We start from the raw sequence: 26,722 nt of genomic DNA, 5'->3' as shown, positions 1-26,722 counted from the left end.
TCCCTCCCTTCCTTCCTTCCTTCCTTCCTTCCTTCCTTCCTTCCTTCTTCTCTTCCTCTCTCCGTCCCTTCCCTCCCCTCCCTCCCACATTTGAGCTGTAGCTATAAACTTTTAATTTTGATTTGGTGTTGGGAGTTGTGGTACAGTGTCAGGGAAACAACCTCGGTAGTCATAAAAGGTCGAAATTGTCCACTAGTCCCCAGTGGCTCTGAGAATTGAGATTGTGCTAGTTTTCAGAAACCTTGCAAGGTTGGCTGCTCCTGGATCTTGCCAAAAGTACTCTGAAGATAACACTTCTGGGAATTAGGACAGCCGTTTGGATTCTCCAAGGAAATGTCAGATTTCCTTGTGCAGCTCTGGTGCTGACACTAGCCCCAGCATGTAGGTTTCCTACATTTTTAGCCTAGGCTTCTCTTCTTAGGACAGTCTGTATCTGAGTGAGGAGTTGCCACCAAGATACCTCAGAAAAATGTACTGTGATATGCCACTGCCCTCTCACTGGGGATACAAGGATAAGATTCATGCACAACGATGTCTGGAGTGTTCAGACATGGCCTTAAAACAAAAACAAGTATACTACACAAATGTATGTGGATTTTTTGTCAGTGTCAGCCAGTATGCACTAGCCTACCCTTTTAATCTCCTCTTCTTTTTATGGTTGGTAGGGACAGCAAAGCCTGGTGTATCCACGGTACCAAACACAACTCAAGCATCAACTTCTCCGCAGACCCAGACACCTCAGCAGAACCCTCCTCCACCTGTGCAGGCCACAACTCACCCCTTTCCTGCTGTTACCCCAGACCTCATGGCCCAGCCTCCTGTCATGACAATGGTGCCCCCCCAGCCACTTCAAACGCCTCCGTCAGTACCTCCCCAGCCACCACCCCCACCTACTCCAGCTCCACAGCCTGTGCAGAGTCACCCACCCATCATTGCAACTACCCCACAGCCTGTGAAGGTGAGCATCCTGGGCACTGGTGGGCTGCTGCCACCAGAGATGTGGGCTTACAGGAGACAAGTAGCTTCTCTTAATTGTTTCTTCTACGGGCTGTGTGGTCAAGGCCCTGACATTAAGCAAGAAACCTCTTCAGGAGGTTCTGTGGCCCCCTAAGGGAGCAAATACTGTATTCAGTTTGTGCTTTTCTCCTGTTGATGGCTGGTTCTATTTCAGCTGTTGAAAACAGTGATTTGACAGGGTCCCATGCAGTTACCTTTGGGCCTGTCCTGAGTGTTGGGATCCTAGTCAGGGCTTGGTTTCAGAGGTGATCCTGAAGAACAGCTGTACCGGCCAGAGCCTCTGATTGAGACTTTTGTGCCTGTGCTCATGGCAGACAAAGAAAGGGGTGAAGAGGAAAGCAGATACTACTACCCCCACCACCATCGACCCCATTCATGAACCACCATCACTGGCCCCAGAGCCCAAGACCACCAAGTTGGGTCCTCGGCGGGAGAGCAGCAGACCTGTGAAGCCCCCAAAGAAGGATGTACCAGACTCACAGCAGCACTCAGCACCAGAGAAGAGTAGCAAGATCTCTGAACAGCTAAAGTGCTGCAGTGGCATCCTCAAGGAGATGTTTGCCAAGAAACATGCTGCCTATGCCTGGCCCTTCTACAAGCCTGTGGATGTGGAGGCGCTGGGTCTGCATGACTACTGTGACATCATTAAACATCCCATGGACATGAGCACAATCAAGGTTAGTATCCAGGCCCCTGCTTTCTCAGAGACCAGTAAATCCAATAAAGTCCTGGATGCCCCCTGCAGGGCATTGTTGAAATGAACACTAACCTCTAGTGTACTTAGCCATTTTTGGTTTTCGGTAGTTGTTCTGCCTCTTTCCTTGGCGTAAGGAGATTTAAGATGCACACTTTCTCAGTGCCCCGTACTTCTTTGCACCCTGCAGATGTTCTAGGAGACTCTGGGTGCTCCAGGCTCAGTGTAAATGGGAAAGGCTTTGCTGTTTTCCTTTGTAAGAGACAGCACTTCACCAGTGTATTTTAAGGCCTTTTGTGATTTTTCTCCTTTTGGAAGTAATTTGGCATTAACATTTGTAATTTGTAATTTATAATTAACATTAACTAGTAATTTGGAGATAACATTGCTCAAACAGGAGACAATCCTGTGTCCAACTTCGATTCTGTTTTGTACCCTCAATGGAAGTACATGCAAGGTCAGAACTGGACCCAGTCTTTATCTTCTTATCAGTTCTGGCACAATCTTACCTGGGATTCTATGTGTTCACTTTCTCTTTAGACATTGTAGTGACCTCACTAGGTAAGCTTGGTACCAACAGGTCATTTTCCAGCCCTGAAACTTGGCTATGTCTCTTTGTCTCATGCTCTTTGTCCTCATCTTCCATATCCTAGCATGGATTAAACTGAAGGCCACTAAGAGACCCTCTTGTTTCCACAAGTAGCCATCACTGTGTGGAGACAACACGAGCACGCACATACACACACCCCCTTATTAAAACATGAGCAGACATGGCTAACTAACTAGGACCTGTCTTGTATTTACAGTCTAAACTAGAGTCCCATGAGTACAGAGATGCCCAGGAATTTGGTGCTGATGTCCGATTGATGTTCTCCAACTGCTACAAGTACAACCCCCCTGACCATGAAGTGGTAGCCATGGCTCGAAAACTCCAGGTAAGACTCCAAGAAGGGTAGGACAGACCTTGTGTGGGCTTGGCAAATAGTAATTCTGTCACTTCACTCATTATAATGCTGTGGGGCTTGGGAGATTTGGCTTTATTGGTGTTTTTTTGGTGTGCATTTGTTTGTATGTTTTATGTGGGTCTCTCACATAAGCCTGGCTATACTGGAACTGTTAATAATATAGACCAAGCTGGCACTGCACTAGCAGAGATTCCCCCTGCCCAGCTCCTCCAAACAGCAAATGTAACTCACTCTAATGCATACATACATTTTAAGTCAGGCTCGTTAAAATAGAGCAGCTGGTTTTGTGTCCCACCGAAAGCCTTCTCTCTTCTTCACCTATATTCTATTGCTCTGGCTGAAAAAGGATATATTTGTTGTGCCTGGTCCCAGTCTCTTCAAAATGCACCTGTCTTAAGTAGGCAAGAGGGCACTCCACCAGGTTTAGACATCTTGACACAGTTTTGCCACAGTTGTATCCACTTGTAAGCCAGAATATTTTCACCAACCCTGGAGGCCTTTATTTGACTTTGAGCTGCAAAGTGGATGTAGTTCCCAGTATCTGCCTTGAAGATGATGAGAGTCCTAGAGAGTACACAAGTTGGGGTTGGGTACAGCATGATTGTGTGACCTGCTTCATTTATTTACAGACAGGGTCTCTCATACTGTAGCCCAGGTAGGCCTCAGGTTATTAGTAGTCCTCTTGAATGAGCCTCCTCAGTGCTAGGATTGCAGATTTGAGATACCACAGTTGTCCCCTGCCCTCTTCCCTCCCCAGCGCACGTCAGTAACGGGGAGGAGGCTTTTCTTATTTTAAAGAAAATACACACACATAAATTTACAGTGTTTTGGTGTGTTTTTTTTTTTTTAAGTGGGTCGGTGTGGTTAAAATTGGCAATATCTAATACCTTTGTGAGTTGCCTATACTTGTTCTTTTCAATTTTATTTTTACTTAATGTGTCTCTGTGTGTGTGTATGACATGTGTATGGATTCCCATGGAGGCCAGAAGAAGACATTGGGTGTCCTAGATTTAGAGTTAAAGGGAGTTGTGAGCTGCCTGACATGGATGCTGGGAACTAAACTTGAGACGTGTAAGGTGGAAGTGCTGTCTCTCCAGCCCCTAGACTTGCCTTTTAAAGGAAACATAACATCATGATTCCCAGCCATATCTTTTTTACCTTTAGTCCATGGATTACTAATGCTCTCAGGTCATTGATCTGTGGAGTGAACAACCTGCTATTATGAAGCACAGATACGTTAATTGTCCTCAAGGCTTCTTTGGATCTGCTTATGTAGCAATCTCTAGGTGCTTCTAGGGTAGAGAATTGCAAAGCTTTTGGTGACCCTTTCATTGGTTTTGTCATACATAGCTCACTTGAACTTCAGTGCTTCCCTGCCTCCATAATGTTAGCATCACTGACGTGTCATGATACGCTAGCGTTTCCTTTCACCAGAGTTAAGACACGTCTGTTACTTGCTTTCTGATGATGGATTGCCTTCAATTCAGAGAATTTGTCAGATTCAGGGGGTAGCTTGATAGGATTGAGTATTCTCTTTGTTGTTAGTGTTGACTTGGCTCTTAAAAATCAGATGCATGCTCTGACTGATTTGGTGGAGGGTTGGTTTGTCTTAACATGCGTGTTGAGATGTTGGTGCCTGGTGCTTATGGAGGCCAGGAGAGGAATGAAACTGGAGTTGAGAGCTGTCAGGTGCTGTCAGTACTAAGGACCAAACCCCAATCTCTGCAAAAACGTCAGTGCTCTTTGCCACCACACTGTCTCTCTCCAGCACCTAGAATTTTTCCCCCCTTTATGTTGTATTCTCTGTGTGGGGTGTAGTGTTCCCTTTCCAGTTTGGTGGTGTCTGTCAGCCCCTTCACTATTCATGTTTGCCTTCTCCAGGCCTTATATGGAATTTAGGCTTTCAAATTTTATTACAATTTTAAAGATATTTTTATTTATTCATTTATTTGAGATACAGTCTCATTGTGTATCTCTGGCTAGCTCTACATCTACATTGTGAATGCATTAAAACTACGCTCCATCGTACCCAGCTGACTGCAATTCTTAAATAGGTCCACCAAGTGGCAGTGTGCCTTCAGACTTGGATCTTAGGACTTCTCTTCATTACAGTTTCTTGAGAAGCCAGGGTAGTTTTTGCCCATGGTGTCCAGATTTGATATTGGTACCTTTTTTGCCTCCACTATGAAAATTGCAGAGTTCAAATCAGTTACCTGCCAGCAGGGATAAATGCTATTTTGAACTACTTTATTAAAGAAAGGAAAGAAAAACCATTGTTTCTATGCATCTACTTTTTCCTATCCTCCTGGTATCTCTTTACAATCTCTACTTCTCTGAAGGTTTTTGTTTTGTTTTATATGTTTTACATTTTGGTGTCTTGTTTAAAGGTCTTTCTTTTTTGTACCTTTCCTCTCCAAGTGGGTGAATCTGTCCAAGCATGCTATTTTTTATTTATTTATTTATTTATTTTTTTATGTGCAACAGCGTGAAGGTGTCAGATCCCTTGGAAATGGAGACAGTTGTGAGCTACCATGTGGGCGCTGGGAATTGAACCTGGGTCCTTTGGAAGAGTAGACAGTGCTCTTAACCACTGAGCCATCTCTCCAGCCCCCAAGCTTGCTATTTTTATTGTTATGATCACCAGACTGTCTGGTACATTGCAACCTCTAGAATTGGTCAGGTCACTTCCTTTGCAAAGTTCTGGCACTTCTCAGTAACACTTCCCTGTATTGCTCTGTTCTGCTTCACCATAGGTATGGTCTTACAGAAACCCATGGCTCTGGTTGCTCTTTTGAGGGGTTATGGCCTATCTATGACAAAGACAATGAGTAGTGGATTGAGCTTCTGCCTGCCTGCCACATAGTAAGGTGTTAATGGGATAGGAGTCTTAGATGTTCCAGTAGGGACCTTCACTTTAGTGTGAAGCTCCTTTCTTCCCTGGCCATCTGTCTTGTCAGGCACTAGTCTCCTACTGTGAATATTTGTCAGGGTTCTGCTCTATTTATTTTCAAATAAATAGATTAGTGCAGGGCTGTGGTTTCTGCAGGTAGTTTCTCTGGATTTGTGACATTTGGGATTCTGAGGACTTTTCAGAGGACGTATAAATGCTAGAAGCCGATAGGTAGGTCCTGGTTGGTTGGATGCTGTTGGCTGTGGTGTGTCAAGTAGTCATGAAGAAAGAAAAGAGAAGAAGAAATTAGATATCCTGGTGGCAAAGATCAAACTTGCCCTAAGGAGCTTGACCAAGCTCCTAATCAACCGGAAGTAGTCTAACGTTATACGTGTCCTTCTCCTAAGTATTCTAGATCCACACTCCATTTTATTTTATCTTTAAAGCAGTTCTAAAGAAATCTTCCTGGGAAGCCAGCCTTATTTCTTACATGCCTGCTCTGTGCCAGTTGGGTGGCTGCGTGTTACTTGATCCCTAGGGGTACAAGCAGGGGCTGCTGCTCCATGAGGTTTGTAACTCCATTTAACTGTCAGCTGGTCTGAGAGGCTCTTGAAGTGGGTTCCTGTGCCCAGAATCCCTGAAGCTTTTGCTTTCGTTGATGACACCTCACAAGGTGCTCCTTTCCTAAGCACGCTATCCCATTAGCCAGCATTGCTGGAGATGCCTGCCTTGGAGCTTACACCTGTTTAGCTGTGTGTCCACTAACCACTCTGAATAGGAGCAAGCAAAGCAAGCAAAGCAAGACATGCTGACACATGTCGGGAATACTCAATTGAGAGGTGTTGCCAGTTTTGTTTCCTATGTATGGAAGGCCGGCAAACCCTCCTGTTGGAGAGCTATGGACCTGACAGGAGACTCAGGCGTGTTTTCTGGGGGTCTTGCCAGTGTCCTATCACTTACTGAGCACTCTCAAACTAGTGCTCTCAGGAGATGAGTTTTTTGCTTTGGTCACTGTTTCCTCTGGGGAGTGAATGTCCAGGCATATCAGGACTGGCTGTAGTGTCATGGGGTTGGAGGGTTGGGGAGATGGGGGCTCAGACAGAGGACTCTTACTTCCTGTTGATTTGGTCCCAGGTTCTCCAAAGATTGAACACCCTGATAGGCATGGCTTTTTCTCCCCAGGATGTGTTTGAAATGCGCTTTGCCAAGATGCCTGATGAGCCTGAAGAGCCAGTTGTTACAGTGTCCTCCCCTGCGGTGCCACCCCCTACAAAGGTGGTGGCCCCACCCTCGTCTAGTGACAGCAGCAGTGATAGTTCCTCCGACAGTGACAGTTCCACTGATGACTCTGAGGAAGAGCGAGCCCAGCGGCTGGCTGAGCTCCAGGAGCAGGTGAGGGAACCTGTGGCTCTGCCCAGAGGCCTGGGTAGTCTCTCAGAGGTTTCCGAGCAATGTTCTTGACTCTGCCTCTCAAAGATCCCCTGCGCCTTTTTTTTTTTTTTTACTTAATGATATTTTAGTCCCATAGGTGTATATGCTCTATGTTTTGAGTAGGAGTGAGATATGGACATTTTCTGGGCAAATAGGCTTCAGATCCTGGAGCTGCCTCCCTACAGTAATCTTACCTTGAATTAGTCATTTAGCCACAGTGTCAGTATACTCTTTACACAGCCCTTTAGAAACCATCCTTCCCGGAAACATCCTGGTGCTAAGATAGCCAGGAGATTTAACATCTGTTAGCCTGTGCAGCTCCTCTGTTTTGGAGGACTATATCACCCCAAGATCAGGGAGTGAGAGGGAGTTAATTTGGCGGCTCTATTCCCTGTTTCTCCTATACTCACACCCCTGATTTTCAAGTGCACATTGTTCATATGATACAGAGCTATCCTCCAGGGTTTAGGTGGTGAGAAGAACATTTAATTCTGGTTTTGGGTGGGTTAGTTTGCTTTTGAGACGGGTTCCCATTGTGTAGCCCTGGTTGGCCTGGAACTCACAGAGCTCTACCTACCTATCCACCTCTGCCTCCCAGATGTGGCCTGGTTGTGATTATTTTTTTTTTCCCATTTGCTTCACAGCTCAAAGCCGTGCATGAGCAGCTTGCAGCCCTCTCACAACCCCAGCAGAACAAACCAAAGAAAAAGGAGAAAGACAAAAAGGAAAAGAAAAAGGAAAAGCACAAAAAGAAAGAAGAAGTAGAGGAAAGTAAGAAAAGCAAAACCAAGGAACTTCCTCCCAAAAAGACAAAGAAAAATAACAGCAGCAACAGCAATGTGAGGTCTGTGCTTCCCAGTTTTTCTATCTTTGGGAGTGGTGATCCCAAAAACCTTAGTTGGGAGGAAGACTACCCTGTTGCTGCAGCCAGCATTCTAGGTCGGTGCCCTGTCATAAATGCTGAGCTGTTCTGTCTCCCTCTGCTTTTTTTCACTGAGTGAGCTTTAGCACCTCACTGTGTCTACAAGAGAGGGTACAGGAGGCCATCATGTGCCTACAACAGAGCTGCAGTTCCTGCAGCCTGCTAGAATTTATAGCTGGTCATTCTGATTGCAAGTAGTCTTAAATCCCATTTCCTGTTGGGTGTGGGAAGTCAGACAATACCCCCCCACACACACACACATCCACACACCCCAACCACATACATTCTGAGGGATGTGTGCGCAGTTTCCTCATGGGTCCCATTCTTAACTGTCTGCATCATCCCTTCATAGCAAGAAGGAACCAGCACCCATGAAGAGCAAGCCACCTCCCACTTACGAATCGGAGGAAGAAGACAAGTGTAAGCCCATGTCCTACGAGGAGAAGCGGCAGCTAAGTCTAGACATCAACAAACTTCCTGGTGAGAAGCTAGGCCGTGTAGTACACATCATCCAGTCAAGGGAGCCATCGCTTAAGAACTCCAACCCTGATGAGATTGAGATTGACTTTGAGACCCTGAAACCATCCACACTTCGAGAGTTGGAGCGCTATGTCACCTCCTGTTTGCGGAAGAAAAGGAAACCTCAAGGTATTCTTGAGAACTCTTGGAATAGCGGTCCTTTCTGTGGAAACCCCCAGTTAGCCCTCTTCCAGCTTAGCACGCTACACCTGAAAAATGAAGCCCCATTCACTCACCTCCTCTCCCCCCCCCCCCCATTATGAATTGCATATTATGCCTTTGCCATAGAAACCCCAAGAATGACACTGCACTGGACTCTGGATTGTCATGCCTTTCTGGGCCTCTTTGATGGCTGTCTGAAAACTACCTGAATCTGTCTTTTGAGCCTTGCTCTAAGCAGCAACTGTTTTCATCTCTGGTTGCTAGCCATACAGTCTTCTCCAGAAGCGATCTCCCACCTCTACCTCTGTTGAGGTGAGGCCAGGAGGAAAGGGTGTCTGGATGTCCCAGGAATATGTGTACTGATGTTCAGTACTGAGCCCCACTTTTGCTAATGGGGTTGATGCCCACCATATCCCTGCCATCAGCCTTCCAGACATCTCTTCTGTTTTATATATGCCTTATATTGCCTTATAACGTTTTGTCTTAGTACTAGAGGGTTTAGCTTAGAATGTATGTCCAAGTATTTTTATATACTGCTTTCTTGGCACATACTGACTTCTAGGTCCTTAGAACTTTGCTCTGAATCTGATGTTCAGTGACATCATTTGGTCTGTACTCTAAAGCTGGTGGTCTTTGCTTATTTTGCTGTGCTCTGGACATAATACCTTGTATGAAGAATACCTCTTCACCCAAGCCAGCATATGAAGAAATTACTGTTCTGCCTGGTCTTCTCAATTCATTAAAAAAAAAAAAAAAAAAATCTAGAGGATATTATGAGAGAGTGATGAGGCCTTGAAATTGGAGCCCAGAGTTGTCTTTCAGTTAGTGTGTAGTAGGCTACCAGTGAGAATGATGGAATTACTCAAGATCTGGGTTGGTAGTAGCTGTACAGGCTTCCCACTGGTCCTCTCTCTGGGCATTTGGGAGTAAGCTGTGGCCAGCAGTAGCTACCTGGGTTGGTGTCTTTACTGATGCAGTTCTGTTATTTGGGTTGCAGCTGAAAAAGTTGATGTGATTGCTGGTTCTTCGAAGATGAAGGGCTTCTCATCCTCTGAATCAGAGAGTACCAGTGAATCGAGTTCCTCTGACAGTGAAGACTCTGAAACAGGTTAGCTGGTTCCTGTTTAAGTGTCTTAACAAACTACCCTGCTCATCCCTGGTACTATCTCAGTCCTTTGTCCAGGTTGTTGAAGAGCCCAGAGTTTGTGGTCATTGAAACATCCTGGGCCCTTCCATCTACCCAGCCACAATGTTAACTCTTTCCCGGCAGGGTGGCAAGACACCCTATGTAACCGCGTTCTATTCTCTCCATGTGAGTAGGGGTAGACCTTGAGGACTGCAGGTGTTGGGGTCCCAGTAACCTTGGCTTGGAATGCCCCCACCCCACTTCCAGTATTCTGGCATTACAGTTGGCATGGAAATAATTCTGGCCACATTTTAGCAGAGAGTAGAGACAAGCCTCTTGCATCTGGCAGCCTGCATGGTCAGTCTGCTTTCCCCTCTGTTATCAGCCTGAGCTCTAAACTCTGGGAACAGCTGTTTTCTTCTCCACCGTATGTTCACTGCTGTTTGTTTGTTTGTTTGTTTGTTTGTTTGTTTTGTTTTGTTTTGTTTTGTTGGCTTTTCCCAGGTTTGCTCTAACTATATGTGCACTGGGACATGTGTGTCCTGCTCTTCTACTAATCCCTACTTATGCTCTATGGGCCTATTTAATAGTGTTCAATTTCTATGTTCTGAATGCCAGTTTGCAGAGCTGGAGGTGAGAGCAGGTGGTAATTTTGGGAACAGCCTGCTTTCCCAGAGGTGCACTTTCTTTGTTATTCCCAGAGGAGCAGGTGCTCACATTGGCCTCAAGAAGAAGATAGGGAAGAAGGCATGCTGTACCTGGGTTGCCTGACATATGGCTCATGTGTTACCCTTGGCAGGGCAGGTTCCATCAGCTGAACAGATAAGTTACAGTCTACCTAGGAGCCCAGTCCTGGGGTTCTAAATGGCCTGGGATGTGTGGTCTATAGTAGGAAGCCGGTCTGTGGATGAAAAGTCTGCTGGCAGTATTCCATGGATCTCTCACTTGTAGAATAATGACCTGATCATGTCATAAAAGGCCAAGGCTCCCTTACAACAGCTAAGGTAACCTTGGTTGCTTCAGACTGTGTACATAGGCCTACCTGTGCCCAGAGAAACTGGGAGTTAAGGGGAGAAGGCATTTTTGTGGGCCATGGAATAGACTGGAGCCTTAACAGGACATTTCTCTTTACTGACTTGTTTTTGACAAGCAATGTAATTACAAGGGGCATGTAACCCATTATTGAATTGTGTGCTGTGCTTGTTCTGCACAGACTGCACAAATTGCTATGTCCAAATTGGCTGGTCTCACAACCTCCCCTACCATTTTTTCCCCCTTTCATTCTAAAACACCTCTGCCTTGCTTTTCCATGAACCAGTAGGTGGAGCTGCATCCTAGGCTTTCTGGGAAGGGCTGGCCTTGAGCCATTCTCACCTTGAACCGCAGCCACTGCCTTTAGCAGGGTGAATGGGGTGAATAGATGTATTCTCGAGGCTCCATTAGCATTCTTGGTGGCTACTGACTTTTCACTTTCATTGCCAGCCAAGCTTCAGACTAGCCTCTCCTCTGGGTTGGGGGGGGAGGTGTGTGTGTGTGTGTGTGTGTGTGTATCTACTGTGTTTTCTAGATTGATCCTCCTAAGATTTTACAGCCATCTTTTTTAAGAATACAAGTGATCAAAGGCACGCCCAGAGATTGACCCTGACCTGACACTAAACAACATGGCTTACTTCTGGGATATCAGGGGACTCAGTCCCCTCACACTCACACATACTTTGAGCCACTGCTCCTACAACTATCTTCGCTAGATGGAAGTCCTCCTGTGGTCCCACAGGAATGCCCTGCCTCTTTCCCTAATGGCTGCCATGATGACATTTCCAGCAGTTTTTAGCTACTGTTACAGAGAAAAGAATTTTTTCCAGCCCGCCTCCTCCCTTAAGTAGAAAGCCTGTGCAACAAGTAATCTGAGAGTCCTGGGAACAGCTGTCCTGGTGGGAAGGAGGGGTGAGATTTAAAGTCATGGAGCTGCTGACCCACAGACTTCTAGTCCTGACTATTTACTTGGTTGCCTGGGTTGAACCCCTCCCTCTTTTCAGATGATGTCCTTCCCATTTTTATTTTGCTGGCTCCCTCTTCTTGTTTTCATTCAAGCCACTGATATTGCCAATGAAGTGGTGGGTTTTAATTTTTTACTGAATACAGAACACTATTTTGTGAGGTTGTTGACAGTACTGCTTAGGAAGAACCTGCTGAGATTTTGTTGTATAGATAGATCTCCAAGTAGGACACACAGAAGGGCACAGACACACATTGATTGACACACAGGTACACCAGTATATGTCACACCAGTAAAACATAGCTTCTGTCTCCTTGTGCCATACAGACACTGCACTTTGTGGTATGTGGAGTGCAGGGATGCAGACCCTCTAGCAACTGGCCTCCTGGGTCCAGGAAGCCCAGCAGCTCCAACCTCTGTGATGAGTCTTTACTGGTAGTTCTGCCTCGGCAGGAAAGGGGGGTAGAGATGGGGCAGACACTGAAGGCGTTTCACTTTGGTCTTTGGGTCTAGTTTATGTTTACTTTGTTCTTAACTTTTCTGTTTGAATTGAAACCAAAATTTCTCAAAAGGACCTATTTTGTCCCTTGTACTAAGTAAGGGTCAGTACTACTGGCATGGCCCCAGTGGCACAAATCACCTAAAGAAACTGAAGAGAAGCACTCAGTAGGGGCTAGAATGGGGTACAAGAAACCCTTCTGCATGCATGACAAGGATGCATGGTGTTAGACCATACTGCAGATGAGTGCTAGCTGGATTCCAGCCACTATTCCCTCATTTTCTGCACCAGAAATGACACTTAATTGACACTTCTCTTGAGCCCAGTATTTGTTGTTGGTTTGTTTTGCTTTTCATTGAGCTTTGATTCTAGCTTAAGTCTGGAACTGCTCAGGGGTTCAGTGTTAGAACAAGCAGAATAAGGCCCAGGTGCCTTCTCCTTCCAACTTCTAGAACGGCTTCAGACCTGGGCTAAGTAAGTCGGGGTAAGACAGTGGCTCTTTTTTCCCATTGCTCGTCATATTGCTAATATTTGGTTCTCCTCGCATGTTTTCCACAAGTCTTTGTGGGTATGTGTGGCTACATAGCTTATGTACATCCTCTTTGGAGCCACCCCTAGAGTGCACCTCAGCTGCCTGGGCTGGACTGGGTTTAGAGCAGTGCAGTGAGAAGAGAAGGCTCTGGGACTGTGGCCTGTTCACGCAAGAGCACAGTTCAGCTATTTTAGTCTTTATTTCCTTTTCCCAGGATTGGAGCATGTGGGTGTTCCTTAATAGCTCCAGGGTAAAAAGGAATGTGTGGTGTTTTGGAAAGGCTGGAACTGGGAAGTGCAGACAGAGGCCATGAGACACTCTTGAGGCTCTAATCAGGAAGTCAGCCTCAGCTCCCTGGGCCCAGGACCATTGAGAAAAGATTCCTTCCAGTCTTATCTCGGGGCTGTGGTGGTCCTGTTACCACAGTGTGACAATTGCTTAAGAAAGGGGTAAGGCCCCCAGAGTAGGAAATGTTCAGAGCCAGGTGCCACCTTCCAGAAGTCCAAGAGTTTGGAGGGATTGGGACTTCCCTGGGGTGAGGGCCAGCCTTGTGGAATGTGGCCTACAGTAAGAGGCTGTGTGGGCGGGTTTTTCCCAGGCATGTTCTAGGACTAGGGATTTTAACATAATTCCAGCAGAGGCGCCACTCTGCTACATGTGGGTCCAGGCTCCTTCTCTGGACCAGAAGCCATATTGGATATTCTGAAAAAGGATAGAAAGGACAAGACCTTTTCTCTTTGACCTCTCCCTCACCTCAACAATTGTTATGTCATAAATTCCTCTTTTCATGGTTTCTACTTTTTTATATTTGGTTTTAGAGATGTGGAGGTAGATGGAGATGACTCTTCTTTTTGCCTTCCTCAGTGGGAAGTGCTTCCTTCTTTATTGGAGGCTTTACCTCCCTCACCACACTGTGAGAAAGGGTTGGTATTTTGTTCTTTTGAGGAACGGTTAGCTGATGCCTGGTGACCTGCCTGGTGAGACAGCTTAAGGACACTTCTGACATCCAAGAGAGACTTTAGGAATAAAGAGAATACCAGTACACTCAGGCAGGGCACATGGAACTCATTAGCAGAACCAGTTCTGTTTAGAATTGCAGGCAGGCGTCAAGCAATTTTAAAGACTTCTGTGTAGACTGTTACATTTCTGTGGTGTAGGTTTATCTGGGGCTGGATAGTCAGGGATGGGGCTCTTGATTTCCAACATGGGTCTCTTGTGCCCTTTCAATCACCAGGGCACAGAAGCTGGCTCAGTCTGCAATTCTTCTGTTCTTGTAACTTGAACGATACATTCCACACCATTCTCTCACACTGGTTTCTTTCTCCCTCTACGTAGGTCCTGCCTAATCATTGGACACGGACTCTTAATAAAACGGTCTTCAGTTCCAGATTTCTTCCCAGCGAGCTATAGCTTAAGTCCATTTTCTTCTGTGAAAGGGACAGGACTCCACCAAGTTATGGAATTGCTCAGAGCCCTGGGCCTGTCCCCCGGGGTGGATTAGTCATGTCCAGCAGCACACCTAGTCTCACCTTCAGGAAGGCTGCCTGCCTGGCCTGCTGCCTGGGCCTCTCTGTACAAAGACTGCCTGGCTGTCCTGCCCGGCCTCCCTGGTCATCTGGGGTCCTCTGGGTGGGTGGCATCTCCTAGAGGGTGGTAATAATCCTCCTCTATACATACATGTGGTGCTGCTCTATGTGCGAAGCCTGATCACAGTGTGTTTCCTCTCTTCGTCCCTTCCATCTTTTTCTGAGACTCCAGACCTTCTAGTGACTTTAGCCCAGGAAAGATCTAATTCACCCTGAGGGTGAACATTTTGACCTCCCGTGTGGGGCCTTTAGAGGGAGGCCAGCTGTGCTCCCAAAGTCTATGTGGGGCCACCCTGGTTGGCTTGATCTGATGGGGGCTGTGATCAGCTTTAGCTGACTCATAGCCTTCTGAATTCTCCTTGGGTCTCCATTGCCCCCATAGAGTACTAAAAGTTCAAGTGGCCTATTGGGCATTTCTGAAAGTTGTTTGGTCTTTTCTCAAGTCACATAAGAGAAATACCCTTCAAGGCTGTTGGTGAGGACCATGCAGGCAAAATAGGTCCCACTGCCAAACTGGGTCAGAATCTGGGAAATGGGCAAGAAGGATATCATGGCAACTTGTGAGCTGCCTGCCATGCCTCTCCAAGTTTCATTGCCATCATGACCCTTCTCATCTTCAGCTTCCTGTAATAACAACTACTGGGACTAGAGCAGGCAAGAATGGGCCACATCCCAAAGCTTTCCAGAGATAAACTGGTTGGGTGGGTGTTTTGTTTGTTTCCTGCCTAAAAACAGGTACTGGCCCTTGCCCCCTTTTGATCATAAATCTAGCATCTTAACTAGAAATCTGCCTAGCATAAAAAGACCCCTGAGGAATTGCATCTGTATTTTAGTGGGCTCTTTCTGTCCTTTTGTTTTTTAAAATGCACTTTTACTATTTCCGAGAGGACTGTTAACCTGGCACCTTAGAGCTAAAAGTAGTCTGAGGCGCTGCTGTGCCCCTTCCCAGATTTCCGAATCCTTGGGTTGCTTGTTGCCCCCTATCTGATGTGGCCTTTGGTCTCAGACTCCCTAGGACATACAGTGACCCCGTAGTGATACTGCTGAGTTTCTAGGCTGTTCCAAGTCCCTTTTTGTATCTAGCTTTAAGTTAGCTCCTTTTTCCAAACAGTATTTTGAGCTGCCCTTTGGCCTGTGCCTGATGTGTTCTCAGTGAACTTGGCTTAGCTGGGGTTAGGGGGAGGGGAGACTTCTTGCCCAGAGATTCCCACTGGACAGTTGGGAAGCTTATTGGCATTATCTTCCTGGGAATATTTGTTATCTTGGACCAAATGGCAACCTACATTCCCACAGTATCTTGGCTATGTGTCGCCCCTGCCCCTCCCCACACCCTGTGTTCACATGAGCGTGCGCACAGTGCAGCTTGTGCTGTAGAGTGCAGTCCAGAATCCCATCCCTGACTATGTGGGCCTTCTGTGTGTGGCAGGAACACTCAGGACCTGTTGAACTTGAAAGATCTTTAGACTTAAACTGTTAATTGTACCTGGTGCCCCGGGAACACAGCCAGAAAGGACAGTGCTCCACCTGTTCTTCCTTGTTGGTAGTTTTCTGTTTCTGGGCAATGGGAGGGGGTACCCTTGGAGAGCCTTAGTGTACCAGCCGACTGTGGGGTCCTGTCGGGGAGCCAGCCAGGACAGTGGAGGGCTCCTCCTCTGATTGCCCTGCCCTTAAACTACTCTGTCTCGTTCGTTCAGGTGGGACTGGGCTGGGGTGGAAGAAATCAGTGTTTTGATCAGATTTTACAAAATCATTTTACTTTGTACAATATCATCCTATGTAAAGATGAAATTTGTGTTGGAGTTTAAGATTGTTATGGAATAAAGATCACACAGTATTTGAGGCCATCTTCATGTAACCCTTTCTAGAGAGTTTTGTGTGGGGGTGTCTGGGCCTGTTGTGTCATCAAGCTGTGCACTTAAAACTTGTCTTGTCTTATTACTGGTAACCCAACACAAGGATTGGGCCACAGGAACTACATTGGGCTGCCTCACAATACATTTCAGCTCCACCAGTCTCCCCTGGGTCCTGGGGCAGCCTCCACTTCCACTCTGAAGATGAGTCCCAGAATACTCCTGTGACCTTTGCAGTGCAGCTATCCACTGCTCTTGGTCTTAAGCCTGGTCTTGTAGACCTCGGCTCATAACTTGAGGCAGGTGGTAAAAGGCAGGAGCCATTGACCTTTTTATGTAAGTGGGAAAACAATACTTTGTTCAATGTTACTGGACCACAGGCAGTGCCCGCCTGCCCCTTCCTAGACATCTCACCACTCAGTTTAGCATCTGGGTGTCACCTCCAAGATTTTTTTTTTCAGGTTCCATTTGACACAGTGGTTCAGCTGCATCTCCTAGCTTCTGTATGCTAAGATCTCCTCAAGAGTATACTCAGCATTTGTTTTGAACAGCTCTCCCCGAGTGTCTGTTTCCCCTCTCCTACTCTACTTTCTTACACTGGAAATGCTAATAGAGTAGCCTGTCTACTGGCTGTCCCGGCTTCTCTCCCTCTCCTCCCTCCCGCCACCCAGTACTGAGTTATGTTCTCTAGCCCTGTGTGTCCCTGTCCTACAAGTTCTTCTGGTGTGAGGTCTCCAGCTGGTGCTGCTTCCACACTCAAAACTGCCAAATGCCCTGTTTTCCCTGATTCCAAAAAACATTTCCAACCCCTCCCCTCCCACCACCCCCAATGTCTTCTTTGTAAAAAGGTCTCTTACCAAATTTCTTCTTCTGACCCAAGGAGTTGAGAGCTCTGCTTTCTGGTGTCCAAATTTGGGGCTCAGCCTTGAGTTCCCATGTGCTGGGTGTCCTCATTTGCTCCCCTTTGCCATTTGTGTGAGGACATATTTATGGCTGCTGATGTCTGTGTCTTGTCAGTCCTATGTGTAGAGTGGTGAGCTCCTACAAGGTACAAGGTCCCGTCTTACTCCTGCTGGTAGGATACTGCACCTTAGGGGCCCTGCGTTTCAAAGTAGCTTGACAGCTAAGAGCAGAGAGAGGTGGCCTTGACATTAGCAGCAAGAACTGATGTTCTGACAAGGTGTTTGTGGGGAGCTAAAGCAAAGATACAAAGTGACTTTTGGTGACAGGAATCTGAAAGGCTCTGTACAGCCTCTGCCTGGTGATTGACAGTTGTGTTGTTTGTCAGCCCTAGAGTACTATCCAAGGTATCATTCCTCTCCCGGAGTATCCAGCTGGGAAACGTTCCTTATAAACTTGTAAGAGGCATAGGTATGCAACCAGGTTTTCAACCAGCCTCACAGAGACAGACACATTTGCACACATGAAGCACCAGGCCTTCAGCCTCTTTGAGGAGCCATGGCACATGCTGCCTTCTTTCTGTAGTACCTGAACTGTTAAGAGAAGGGACATCACTGATATCTGTCTTGCTTAAGGAAGAGAAAGGGGGCCAGTGCCATCTTTTTGGCAGTGATGAGCACCTGCCCTGTTTGTTCCTACTCACTCTGGGGAGGCTATCCTGCTTCCTTACTCCCAAAAAGAGCCCCTTTCTGTGTTCTCACTCAGCACTTTCTTTGCCCACTCTGTAGCTCTGGTCAAGTTATGTCCTGTGCCAGTATCACTTGATCTTTCTCAGTCCCAGTCTGAGCTGCTCTGAGGCAAGAACCTCAGTAAACCATTCTACCAGAATTCTAAGTTGCCGACTCAGCTGTCTGGCCCTGAATGGTTGTCCTCACTTTTTTGAAAGAGCCTTGTTCTCAGTTGTAATACATGGGGTCATTGCAAACATCCTGAATTATTCCAGAAAGTTTATCACCCAAGGCAAGACTCAGGAGACAGGGCCATACAAAGTAAGGTGTCCATAGTTTAGATTCTAATATAGCCAGGGCCTTGGCCTTTACTTGTGCCTGTGTTCTACAGCTTGTTGAGGCATTTCAGGCACATGCCCCCAGGAAAGCTACAGGCAGGTGGATAAGTGACATTCTACATATCTTTTTCTCTGTGATGGTCCAATTTAGGTGCATTTTCAGTGTTAATGAGCCCTTGTCCTGAATGCCCTATGTTCTTGTCTTCTGCATCCAAGGCCAACTCTTGGTCTCTTCCCTAGAGTCTCACTACCTTTTCTTTTCTCTGCAGAGATGGCTCCCAAGTCAAAAAAGAAGGGGCACCCTGGGAGGGACCAGAAAAAGGTATGTTCGTTGGGGGTATCTCCTCCTCAGGTGATAGCTGGTCACTCAGCTGAGAGGGTACTATGGGCTGACCCAGGCTGGTTTTTCCTGTCTGACATCAGCCTTGGGTGTCTCTTTGTGTGCCTGCAGCATCATCACCATCACCATCCACAGATGCAGCCAGCCCCGGCTCCTGTGCCCCAGCAGCCACCCCAGCCTCCACAGCAGCCTCCTCCTCCACCCCCTCCGCAGCAGCAGCAGCAGCAGCAGCCCCCAGCACCACCACCACCGCCCTCCATGCCACAGCAGACTGCCCCAGCAATGAAGTCCTCGCCCCCACCCTTCATCACTGCCCAGGTACCCGTCCTGGAACCACAGCTGCCAGGCAGTGTCTTTGACCCAATTGGCCACTTCACCCAGCCCATCTTGCACCTGCCGCAGCCGGAGTTGCCTCCTCACCTGCCCCAGCCACCTGAGCACAGCACTCCGCCCCATCTCAACCAGCATGCCGTTGTCTCTCCTCCAGGTGAGCCATGGCTATCTCTCCCTTTGCCACTTTCGTTCTGTGGCATCGAGCTAGTAACTTCTCCGGGACATGACTGGCCTGCCAGAAGATTGTGTTTTAGTTCTCTTGGGCCAGGCATTATGTTAGATTAGTAAAGATTGAATGTGTCTGCAGTTCTCAGTTAAGGGAATTGAAGAGATCTATTCAATTCTCATAGTTAATCTTGTGGATCTTGGACAACGTGGATGGGGGTGGAGAGATGCAGAAGTGGGATTGCTCAGCCTCTTGGCAAGCTGCTGATGAAAGTCTACGAGGAGGTAGTAAGACCTGCAGTGAGACCTGAAGGTCTCAGGGAACAGGAGGAAGGGTCAGGGACACAATATAGGGCAGGATGACTGCAAGGAACCTGCTCTTGGAGGGCTTTCTGAAAGCTGTCTTGATTGTGCTTTTTGTGGAAGCTGATGGAGAGTGGAGGAAGAAAGGGCAGTCACTGTAGTCTAGACAAGGTCAGGATAGAGCAGAAAAAGCAGTCCAGAATCATAGATTCTTAGGTTTTACTTCCATATTTTTTTGTCATTCCAGCTTTGCATAATGCACTGCCCCAGCAACCATCTCGGCCCAGCAACCGAGCTGCTGCTCTGCCTCCAAAGCCTACCCGACCCCCAGCTGTGTCCCCTGCCCTGGCCCAGCCCCCTCTGCTCCCACAGCCACCCATGGCTCAGCCTCCTCAAGTGCTACTGGAGGATGAAGAGCCACCTGCCCCACCCCTTACCTCCATGCAGATGCAGTTGTACCTACAGCAACTGCAGAAGGTGCAGCCCCCCACACCGCTACTCCCTTCCGTGAAGGTGCAGTCCCAACCCCCACCTCCTTTGCCCCCTCCACCCCACCCCTCTGTGCAGCAGCAGCAGCAGCAGCAGCAGCTCCAGCAGCAGCCTCCACCACCTCCACCTCCCCAACCCCAACCACCACCACCACCACAACACCAGCCCCCACCACGGCCAGTTCACTTGCCGTCCATGCCCTTTTCTGCTCACATCCAGCAGCCCCCACCACCCGCAGGGCAACAGCCTGCCCACCCACCCCCAGGACAGCAGCCACCCCCACCACAGCCTGCCAAGCCCCAGCAAGTCATTCAGCATCACCCTTCACCCCGGCACCACAAGTCAGACCCCTACTCAGCCGGTAAGTAGGGGTCTCTATTCTTGTACTCAGGATTCTGGAGCTGGGCTTTGTGCCTTATTCTGCCAGTGCAGTGTTGTGTTTCAAGTTTTAAAGGGTTCAAGGCCAAACCCTGTAGGCACTGTGTAGCTGGAGTATCACTGCCCATGCTTTGTATTTATCAGGTTGGTTATTAGTCTTGCTCACAAGCAGAAATATCCCAGAAAAAGACTTCCCTTGACCTTAATTCCTGCTAAATGGAAGCCAGGAGCCAGTCAAGGCACCAGATTTACCCATTCAGGGTCAGGATAGGTTTCTTGAAGGTGACCATGGAGTAAGCAGGAGCTAATTTGGTAAACAAGTTGGGAATCAGAGAATAGTTTGGGGAATAGTTGGTCTTTCCACTGGGTCCGGAAAAGACCCAGGTGCCATTGCATGGACCATGTTGGGGAGTATGTCTGCTACTCAGAAGCAGAATCCACTCAGAACCCCTGCCTGTTTCCAGTCTAGTGCAGACCTCTCATTCCCCAACAGTGTTGTTGAGGCCTTTCACCTTTCTTTGTCCACTTGGCTTTGAAATGTTGGTAACAGATGCTCTGACCATCCCTGGCTGAAAAAAAAAAAAATGTCCCAGTCAGAGAGCTTACAGTAACATCTTACAGAAACATTTGAGGGCCATAGTGAGGTTCCTGGGCTCAGCATAGTCCATACACAATACAGTCTGCTTTACGGTTAAACTAAGTGCTGCCTTCAAACTGAGCACCAAAACAGGGCTATGTCTGCTTCTAGATTCAACTCAAGCTGCCAGGTGGCAAGTGAATTGTTGCATGCCCTGAGCTGAGAGCAGCTGTTGGGTCTCTGGGAGAAACTAGAGCTGGACATGGCCACCCATGCAGCTATGCTGTTCTTACCCTGTGGAAGGAAGGTGATGAACAGGTGGCTGGAGCTTTGTGCATCTTAGATCTCCATTCATTTTGTCTTAGAATCCTCAGTCCCCACCCAAGCTCCTGTAATCTTAGGACATAAGGGGCCATATGGATTAGAACCTAGCTGATGGCTCAGGGGCTTAAAACCAAGTTGTCAGAGACTCATTTGGGCACCCAGCCAATTTCCCAAAACATGCCTGAACTACTAAGCCAGTTCTCTAAAGCTACCAGCAAAACCATAGGCAAGAGAGTCTTATGTTGTCTTCTGGTCAGCCTCATCAGGTGCTTTTGACAGCACTGACAGAGATAACAGACTGTCACAAGACATTTACCTGTGAACCACAGAAAAGTAGAACCAAGGTGGTAGCTTCCAAGGGACTCCTAATAAGCTGAAATGGAAGAAAAGTCAAACTCACCCTACTGAACTTTGGTACTGACCCAACAGTAGAGCCAAAGGTCTGCCACATACAAGATATTGTAGTCTTTAGGTCTGCCAAATTAGAGGGAAGGGTGTATTGTTGAGGTATCCTTGTAAGAGTTCTTGTGAGCTGGGTGTGGTGGTGCATGCTATTAATCCTGGCACTCAGAAGGCAGAAGTAGGCACATCTCTGTGAGTTTGAAGCCATCCGGTCTACACATCGAGTCTAAGACAGCCAAGGCTACACGGGGAATCCTGTTTTGAAAAACAGAACAAAACAAGAGTTAACGTGCCAGCATAGTGGCTTAGAAGTGGAACCTGGGGAACTAGTTTGCGCTGTAGCTAGCTGAGCTGTAACAGGGGACAAGACCCCTATCTAGCTGGATTTAAGTAGAGAGTAAGCTTGTGGGAATGGACAAGACTCCGCTTCTCCAGTTCCCTAGGCCAGAGGCTCTGTCTCATTATACTAGGGGCTCAGTTTACTCATTGGTACAGCTGAGTGTCAAAACTGAATGCTCTGGTTTGTTTGCTTGCTAGCTTGCAAGCATATAACTTCCTTGAACTCTTATAACTTATGCTGGCTGCTTTGGTGGCCACCTAGTTTCCTTGTACCTGGTAGTTAGATGCAGGTAGTAGACTGGCTTTGAGTTCTGGGACCTGTTGTACTTGCCCAAGTAGAGGTCAGTCCCAAGTTTTCAGTAGGATGAGCAGGCCGAGCTAAGAAACAGCGTTGGGGGCAGCCCACCTTCACTCCAGAGCCTGAGCAACCCATTTCCTCTGTAGGCACCCAGACTACAGGGGAACAAAGGGGATTATCTGGTTGAGTCTTCAGAATTTATTGATGTCCCTTGAATAACCCAGGTTAACTTCAGAGCCTTCTAGGGTGCTTTTAAACAGCTCTGTCATCCAGACCCCATGTGAGATCTAATGTTTCAGGATGTGTGTTTAACAAAGCTTCCTGGGTAATGCTGATGTGCAGAAGGACTTAGGACTCTGGAACTTAGCACCTCCAGACAGCAGAAAAGCTATTGTGTATCCAGCTCAGGGGCATGACTAAACAGGCTCCACATGTTGGGGCTAGGAGCTACTCTGTCCCTCAAGTTAGGAAGGTCATGTTCTTTCCAGGTATAGTAGATAACTGTGGGTCTCCATTCTTCCAGGTTGTTCAAGCCATGAGATAGTCTCTGTACAGTCTGGCCTTCCTTTTATTAATGTTTTCTCAAGGCCCGGGTGGCTCAGGGCTAGTAGCCTATACACCAGCCCTCTGACACAATTCTTGTGTGGTCTCCTAGGTCACCTTCGTGAAGCTCCCTCTCCGCTTATGATACATTCCCCTCAGATGCCACAGTTCCAGAGCCTGACCCATCAGTCTCCACCCCAGCAAAACGTGCAGCCTAAGAAGCAGGTAAAGGGCAGGGCTGAGCCACAGCCCCCAGGGCCAGTCATGGGCCGAGGCCAGGGATGCCCACTTGCTTCACCGGCTGCCGTACCTGTGCTGTCCCAGGATCTGCGCCCACCCTCAGTTGTCCAGCCTCAGCCCCTGGTGGTGGTAAAGGAGGAAAAGATTCACTCACCAATCATCCGCAGTGAGCCATTCAGCACCTCCCTTCGACCAGAGCCCCCCAAGCATCCAGAGAGCATCAAGGCCCCAGTCCACCTGCCGCAGCGTGAGTGTTCTGCCTGCCTGCACGTGGGACTTGGGCCTCAGGCCCATGCTGGTGTTGACATATACCATGAGCCAGCCATACCTTCCAGGCTGCTGAAACTCACATGTTGTTTATAAATTCTAGGGCCTGAGATGAAGCCTGTAGATGTAGGGAGGCCTGTGATCCGGCCCCCAGAGCAGAATGCACCCCCACCAGGGGCCCCTGACAAGGACAAACAGAAACAGGAGCCAAAAACACCAGTGGCACCCAAAAAGGTAAGGGCAGTAGGTGCCTAAGTGCTCTGAGGTACTTAGATTACTTCAGTGGGCATAGGCTTCTTTCTGCCATATGTTTCACAGCAGGTCTTCACCTGGCACTTGACCTTTGCCTCTTTAGGATCTGAAAATTAAGAACATGGGCTCCTGGGCCAGCCTGGTACAGAAGCATCCTACCACCCCATCCTCTACAGCCAAGTCCTCAAGTGATAGCTTCGAGCATTTTCGTCGTGCTGCTCGGGAGAAAGAGGAACGGGAAAAGGCCCTGAAGGCTCAGGCTGAGCATGCAGAGAAGGAGAAGGAGCGGCTGAGGCAGGAGCGCATGAGGTGGGCTGGGGTCCATGCAGGGCACTGGGGCTCCCAGGGCCATACTGGGCTCCAGGCTGACCTGGGGCCCCGCTCTGACCAGGAGCCGAGAGGATGAGGATGCGCTGGAACAGGCACGTCGAGCCCATGAGGAGGCACGACGGCGCCAGGAGCAGCAGCAGCAGCAGAGGCAGGAGCAGCAGCAGCAACAGCAGCAGCAGCAGGCAGCTGCTGTGGCCGCTGCCTCTGCCCCCCAGGCTCAGAGCTCCCAGCCCCAGTCTATGCTGGACCAGCAGAGGGAGTTGGCCCGAAAACGAGAACAGGAACGGAGGCGCAGGGAGGCAGTGAGTAGGGGGAGCTGGTGGGAACTTTTGGGCAGGAGTCCACCTTGAAGGTTCTGGGAGTAAAGGTCCTAGGACCTAGGGAGGGAAGGGTAGGCAGTGAGCCCAGGCCTGTTGCTCTACATCAGGCTGGTCTGGTGAGTGCACTGACACCTGGATTTGAAAAAGTCCAGGGTGGGTGTAAGGGAACAACAAGTGGGAGCTGTGCACAAGCAATACATAATGGGGAACAGATGGAGCAGAGTACCCCAAACTCACTTCTTCCTCCTTCTTCTCCTCCAGATGGCAGCTACAATTGACATGAATTTCCAGAGTGATCTTTTGTCAATATTTGAAGAAAATCTTTTTTGAGAGCACCTAGGTGACTTCTGACATTTTCTGGCAAAAATGTTGACTCTCCATAGTGTTAGGGGCGGCCGTGGAGGCAGTAGCAGTGGCCAAGGATGTCTCTGGGCCTGGCTCTCCTGCATGCTCTGCCCGGGGCAGGCCTGACGGGCAGCTGAGGATCACAGAGCCCATCTGCCTTACAGCCAGCCGGACAGAGGTCCTGCCACACGCCGCCCCTCAGAGGACGTCTGATCAGAGCACGCCTCAATAGGAGTCAAGTGCCGGCTGGACCCAAGGCCTGTGTCCCCGCGTGCGGGGAGAGGCCCTTCTGCGCCAAATGTCTACACAGTATACCCAGGACATTGTTGCTGCCGCCGCCGTGACTGGTTTTCTTTCTCTGAGAACATGACGTTAGTGACGTCCTGCCTGTTGGGAATCTTTCACACCCCAGCCATTGCTGCCCACTACCAAGAGGCTAGGGCAAGCCTTTGTGGACTGGAGTGGCAAGGCACTGGCCCCCCCTTGCTGGCACTGACTTTGCCTTGAACAGACCCTCTCCCCTCCCCCACAAGCCTTTAATTGAGAGCTGCTCTCTATAAGTGTTCGCTTGTGCAAAAGGGAATAGTGCCATGGAAATGTGTGTGTGTCCATGGCAGTTCGGATAGAGGTAACTGTTCCCATGTATGGACAGGCCTCACCTGGGGAGTATAGGCCACCAACCAAAGTCAGTTCCTTCCCACCTGTGTTTCTCATTTTGTTTTGTTTTTTGTTTTGTTTTCCTATATATATATATATATATTTTTGTTGTTGTTGTTGAATTCTATTTTATTTTTAATTCTCTCTTCTCCTTCAGACACAGTGGCACTGCTTATCTCCGAATGGTGTGATCGTCTTCTCATTGAGCGGCAGCTCCCACTGCGCTGTGGGTGGTGTGTGACCGTGGCTGTACTGTATAGTGAACATAGTTGGCATATCTTTGTTTGAAGTTTGTTGGTGACTCCACCAAACTGGTGTAAAAAAAAAAAAAAAAACAAAAAAAACAAAAAAAAAAAAGACAAAAACAAAAAAAAATCCACAAAAAAGCCTACACACAAAACACACACACAAAAAAATCCTGCTTGTATTCAGTTTCAAATTTTATTAGTCTTATTTTTAATTATAAAACCAGAAAATTGTAATTTCTTTTTCCACTCCCCCCCTATTTGTTGGCTTCTTTGTTTTTTAATGTCAAATCTGTTTTTACCGAGAAAGGGAGAGCCCGGGGATGAGGTGGGCTCTAACCACTGCGGGCAGCAGACTGAGATAGAGGCTTCCACCCAGTACCTGGTCAGACCAGCGGGCTGTGCCCTCCTTCCTTCCTGTTATTATTACTGTTTCGTTTTGTTTTTAAATCGGAGCCCTGATGAGGTTACATGTGCCATGAGAACCCGCTCTACGCCACAGTGCTGGTGCCTCGGTGTTGGCCAAACTCTGGAGTCACTGACTGGTTTGACTTTCATATGGTGAATATGCATTTGGTCTGTACTGATCATGGAATAAACACATCTCTCTTTTTTAATGCTGGTGTCTCCCTGACATTTCTTTGAACCAACTAGGTATTTAGTTTGCTTAGGCTAGGCCCTGGTCCTCAGGCACCTTTGCATTAAGATTTACCAACAATGGCCATACAGCCCTTCTCTCGCCTTTCTTGGGCAGGAGCTGCTTGGGCTTAGCATTTCCCCACCCCCCAAGCTGTAACAGGGAACCAGGCACCCTGTTGATACCTGCACTGGCTAGTGATTGGCCCAGTGAAACCCTGGCCAATGTCCAGACTGGATTCTTACTGATGGCTCTCCTCCATCCTGGTTCCCTCTTCACATAAGGGTTGGGGCCACTTTTCTCACCATGCTTGCCTCTACCTAACTCCTAATTTGATTTAAGCTCAGGGTTAACCAGATACTCTTAGGTAAGTGTACATTCTCTCCAAATGGAGCCTCTGTGTGCCCACACATTAGCACATTTCCACCAAAAAGCCCCTAGATGGCTCTCCTGTCTTGTGCCTACCTGTTCACATGCCTCAGCCACAAGGCATGGGTGGCACCCAAGAACTGTCTCTATGATATAAAATAAACAACACATATCCAGAGAATTGACTGAAATGTTTCTAGCACCGTTAACCACTATCTCTCACTCCTCAGCCAGAAAGGCCGAACCTCACAGTGTAGGGCATAGTTAGGGTACCCAGCCAATGCTCGCTCACCTCCCTGTCCTCAAGGGCCTGTCCCACCCCAGCCATTTCATATACTACTGTGCAGGAACAATGACACTTGGTTCCGTCGAGGTGTGCTCTCCTCTTTTTCTCTTGTTCAGATATTTCCCTAT

The 26,722-nt window shown here is 48.0% G+C and overlaps 1 protein-coding gene across 6 annotated transcripts in view; it reads left to right on the top strand.

The window, feature by feature from the left end:
- Window positions 1-25,919, top strand: part of Brd4 (bromodomain containing 4) — a 71,650-nt gene extending 45,731 nt beyond the window's left edge. For 4 of the 6 annotated variants that reach the window (XM_055612097.1, XM_055612096.1, XM_055612099.1 and 1 more), the window contains 15 exons: window positions 666-958; window positions 1,332-1,694; window positions 2,518-2,646; window positions 6,749-6,958; window positions 7,642-7,841; window positions 8,272-8,567; window positions 9,598-9,708; window positions 18,425-18,477; window positions 18,607-18,982; window positions 19,544-20,146; window positions 22,759-23,133; window positions 23,257-23,387; window positions 23,509-23,714; window positions 23,797-24,037; window positions 24,317-25,919. In XM_055612097.1, the coding sequence (XP_055468072.1) occupies window positions 666-958; window positions 1,332-1,694; window positions 2,518-2,646; window positions 6,749-6,958; window positions 7,642-7,841; window positions 8,272-8,567; window positions 9,598-9,708; window positions 18,425-18,477; window positions 18,607-18,982; window positions 19,544-20,146; window positions 22,759-23,133; window positions 23,257-23,387; window positions 23,509-23,714; window positions 23,797-24,037; window positions 24,317-24,385 (3,656 nt within the window). In that variant the 3' untranslated portion in view covers window positions 24,386-25,919. Of the gene's footprint in view, window positions 1-665; window positions 959-1,331; window positions 1,695-2,517; window positions 2,647-6,748; window positions 6,959-7,641; window positions 7,842-8,271; window positions 8,568-9,597; window positions 9,709-14,088; window positions 16,174-18,424; window positions 18,478-18,606; window positions 18,983-19,543; window positions 20,147-22,758; window positions 23,134-23,256; window positions 23,388-23,508; window positions 23,715-23,796; window positions 24,038-24,316 lie in introns of those variants that run through there. The other 2 variants (XM_055612098.1, XM_055612101.1) reach the window with 2 other exon arrangements.
- Window positions 25,920-26,722: the final 803 nt, after the last annotated feature.

The sequence above is a fragment of the Psammomys obesus genome, unplaced genomic scaffold, assembly GCF_907164565.1.
Source record: "Psammomys obesus unplaced genomic scaffold, mPsaObe1.curated_primary_1811, whole genome shotgun sequence".
In the NCBI taxonomy this organism is placed as follows: Eukaryota; Metazoa; Chordata; class Mammalia; order Rodentia; family Muridae; genus Psammomys; species Psammomys obesus.
The sequence above is the reverse complement of the archived record's forward strand: the minus strand, read 5'-3'. Positions and strand labels throughout refer to the sequence as shown.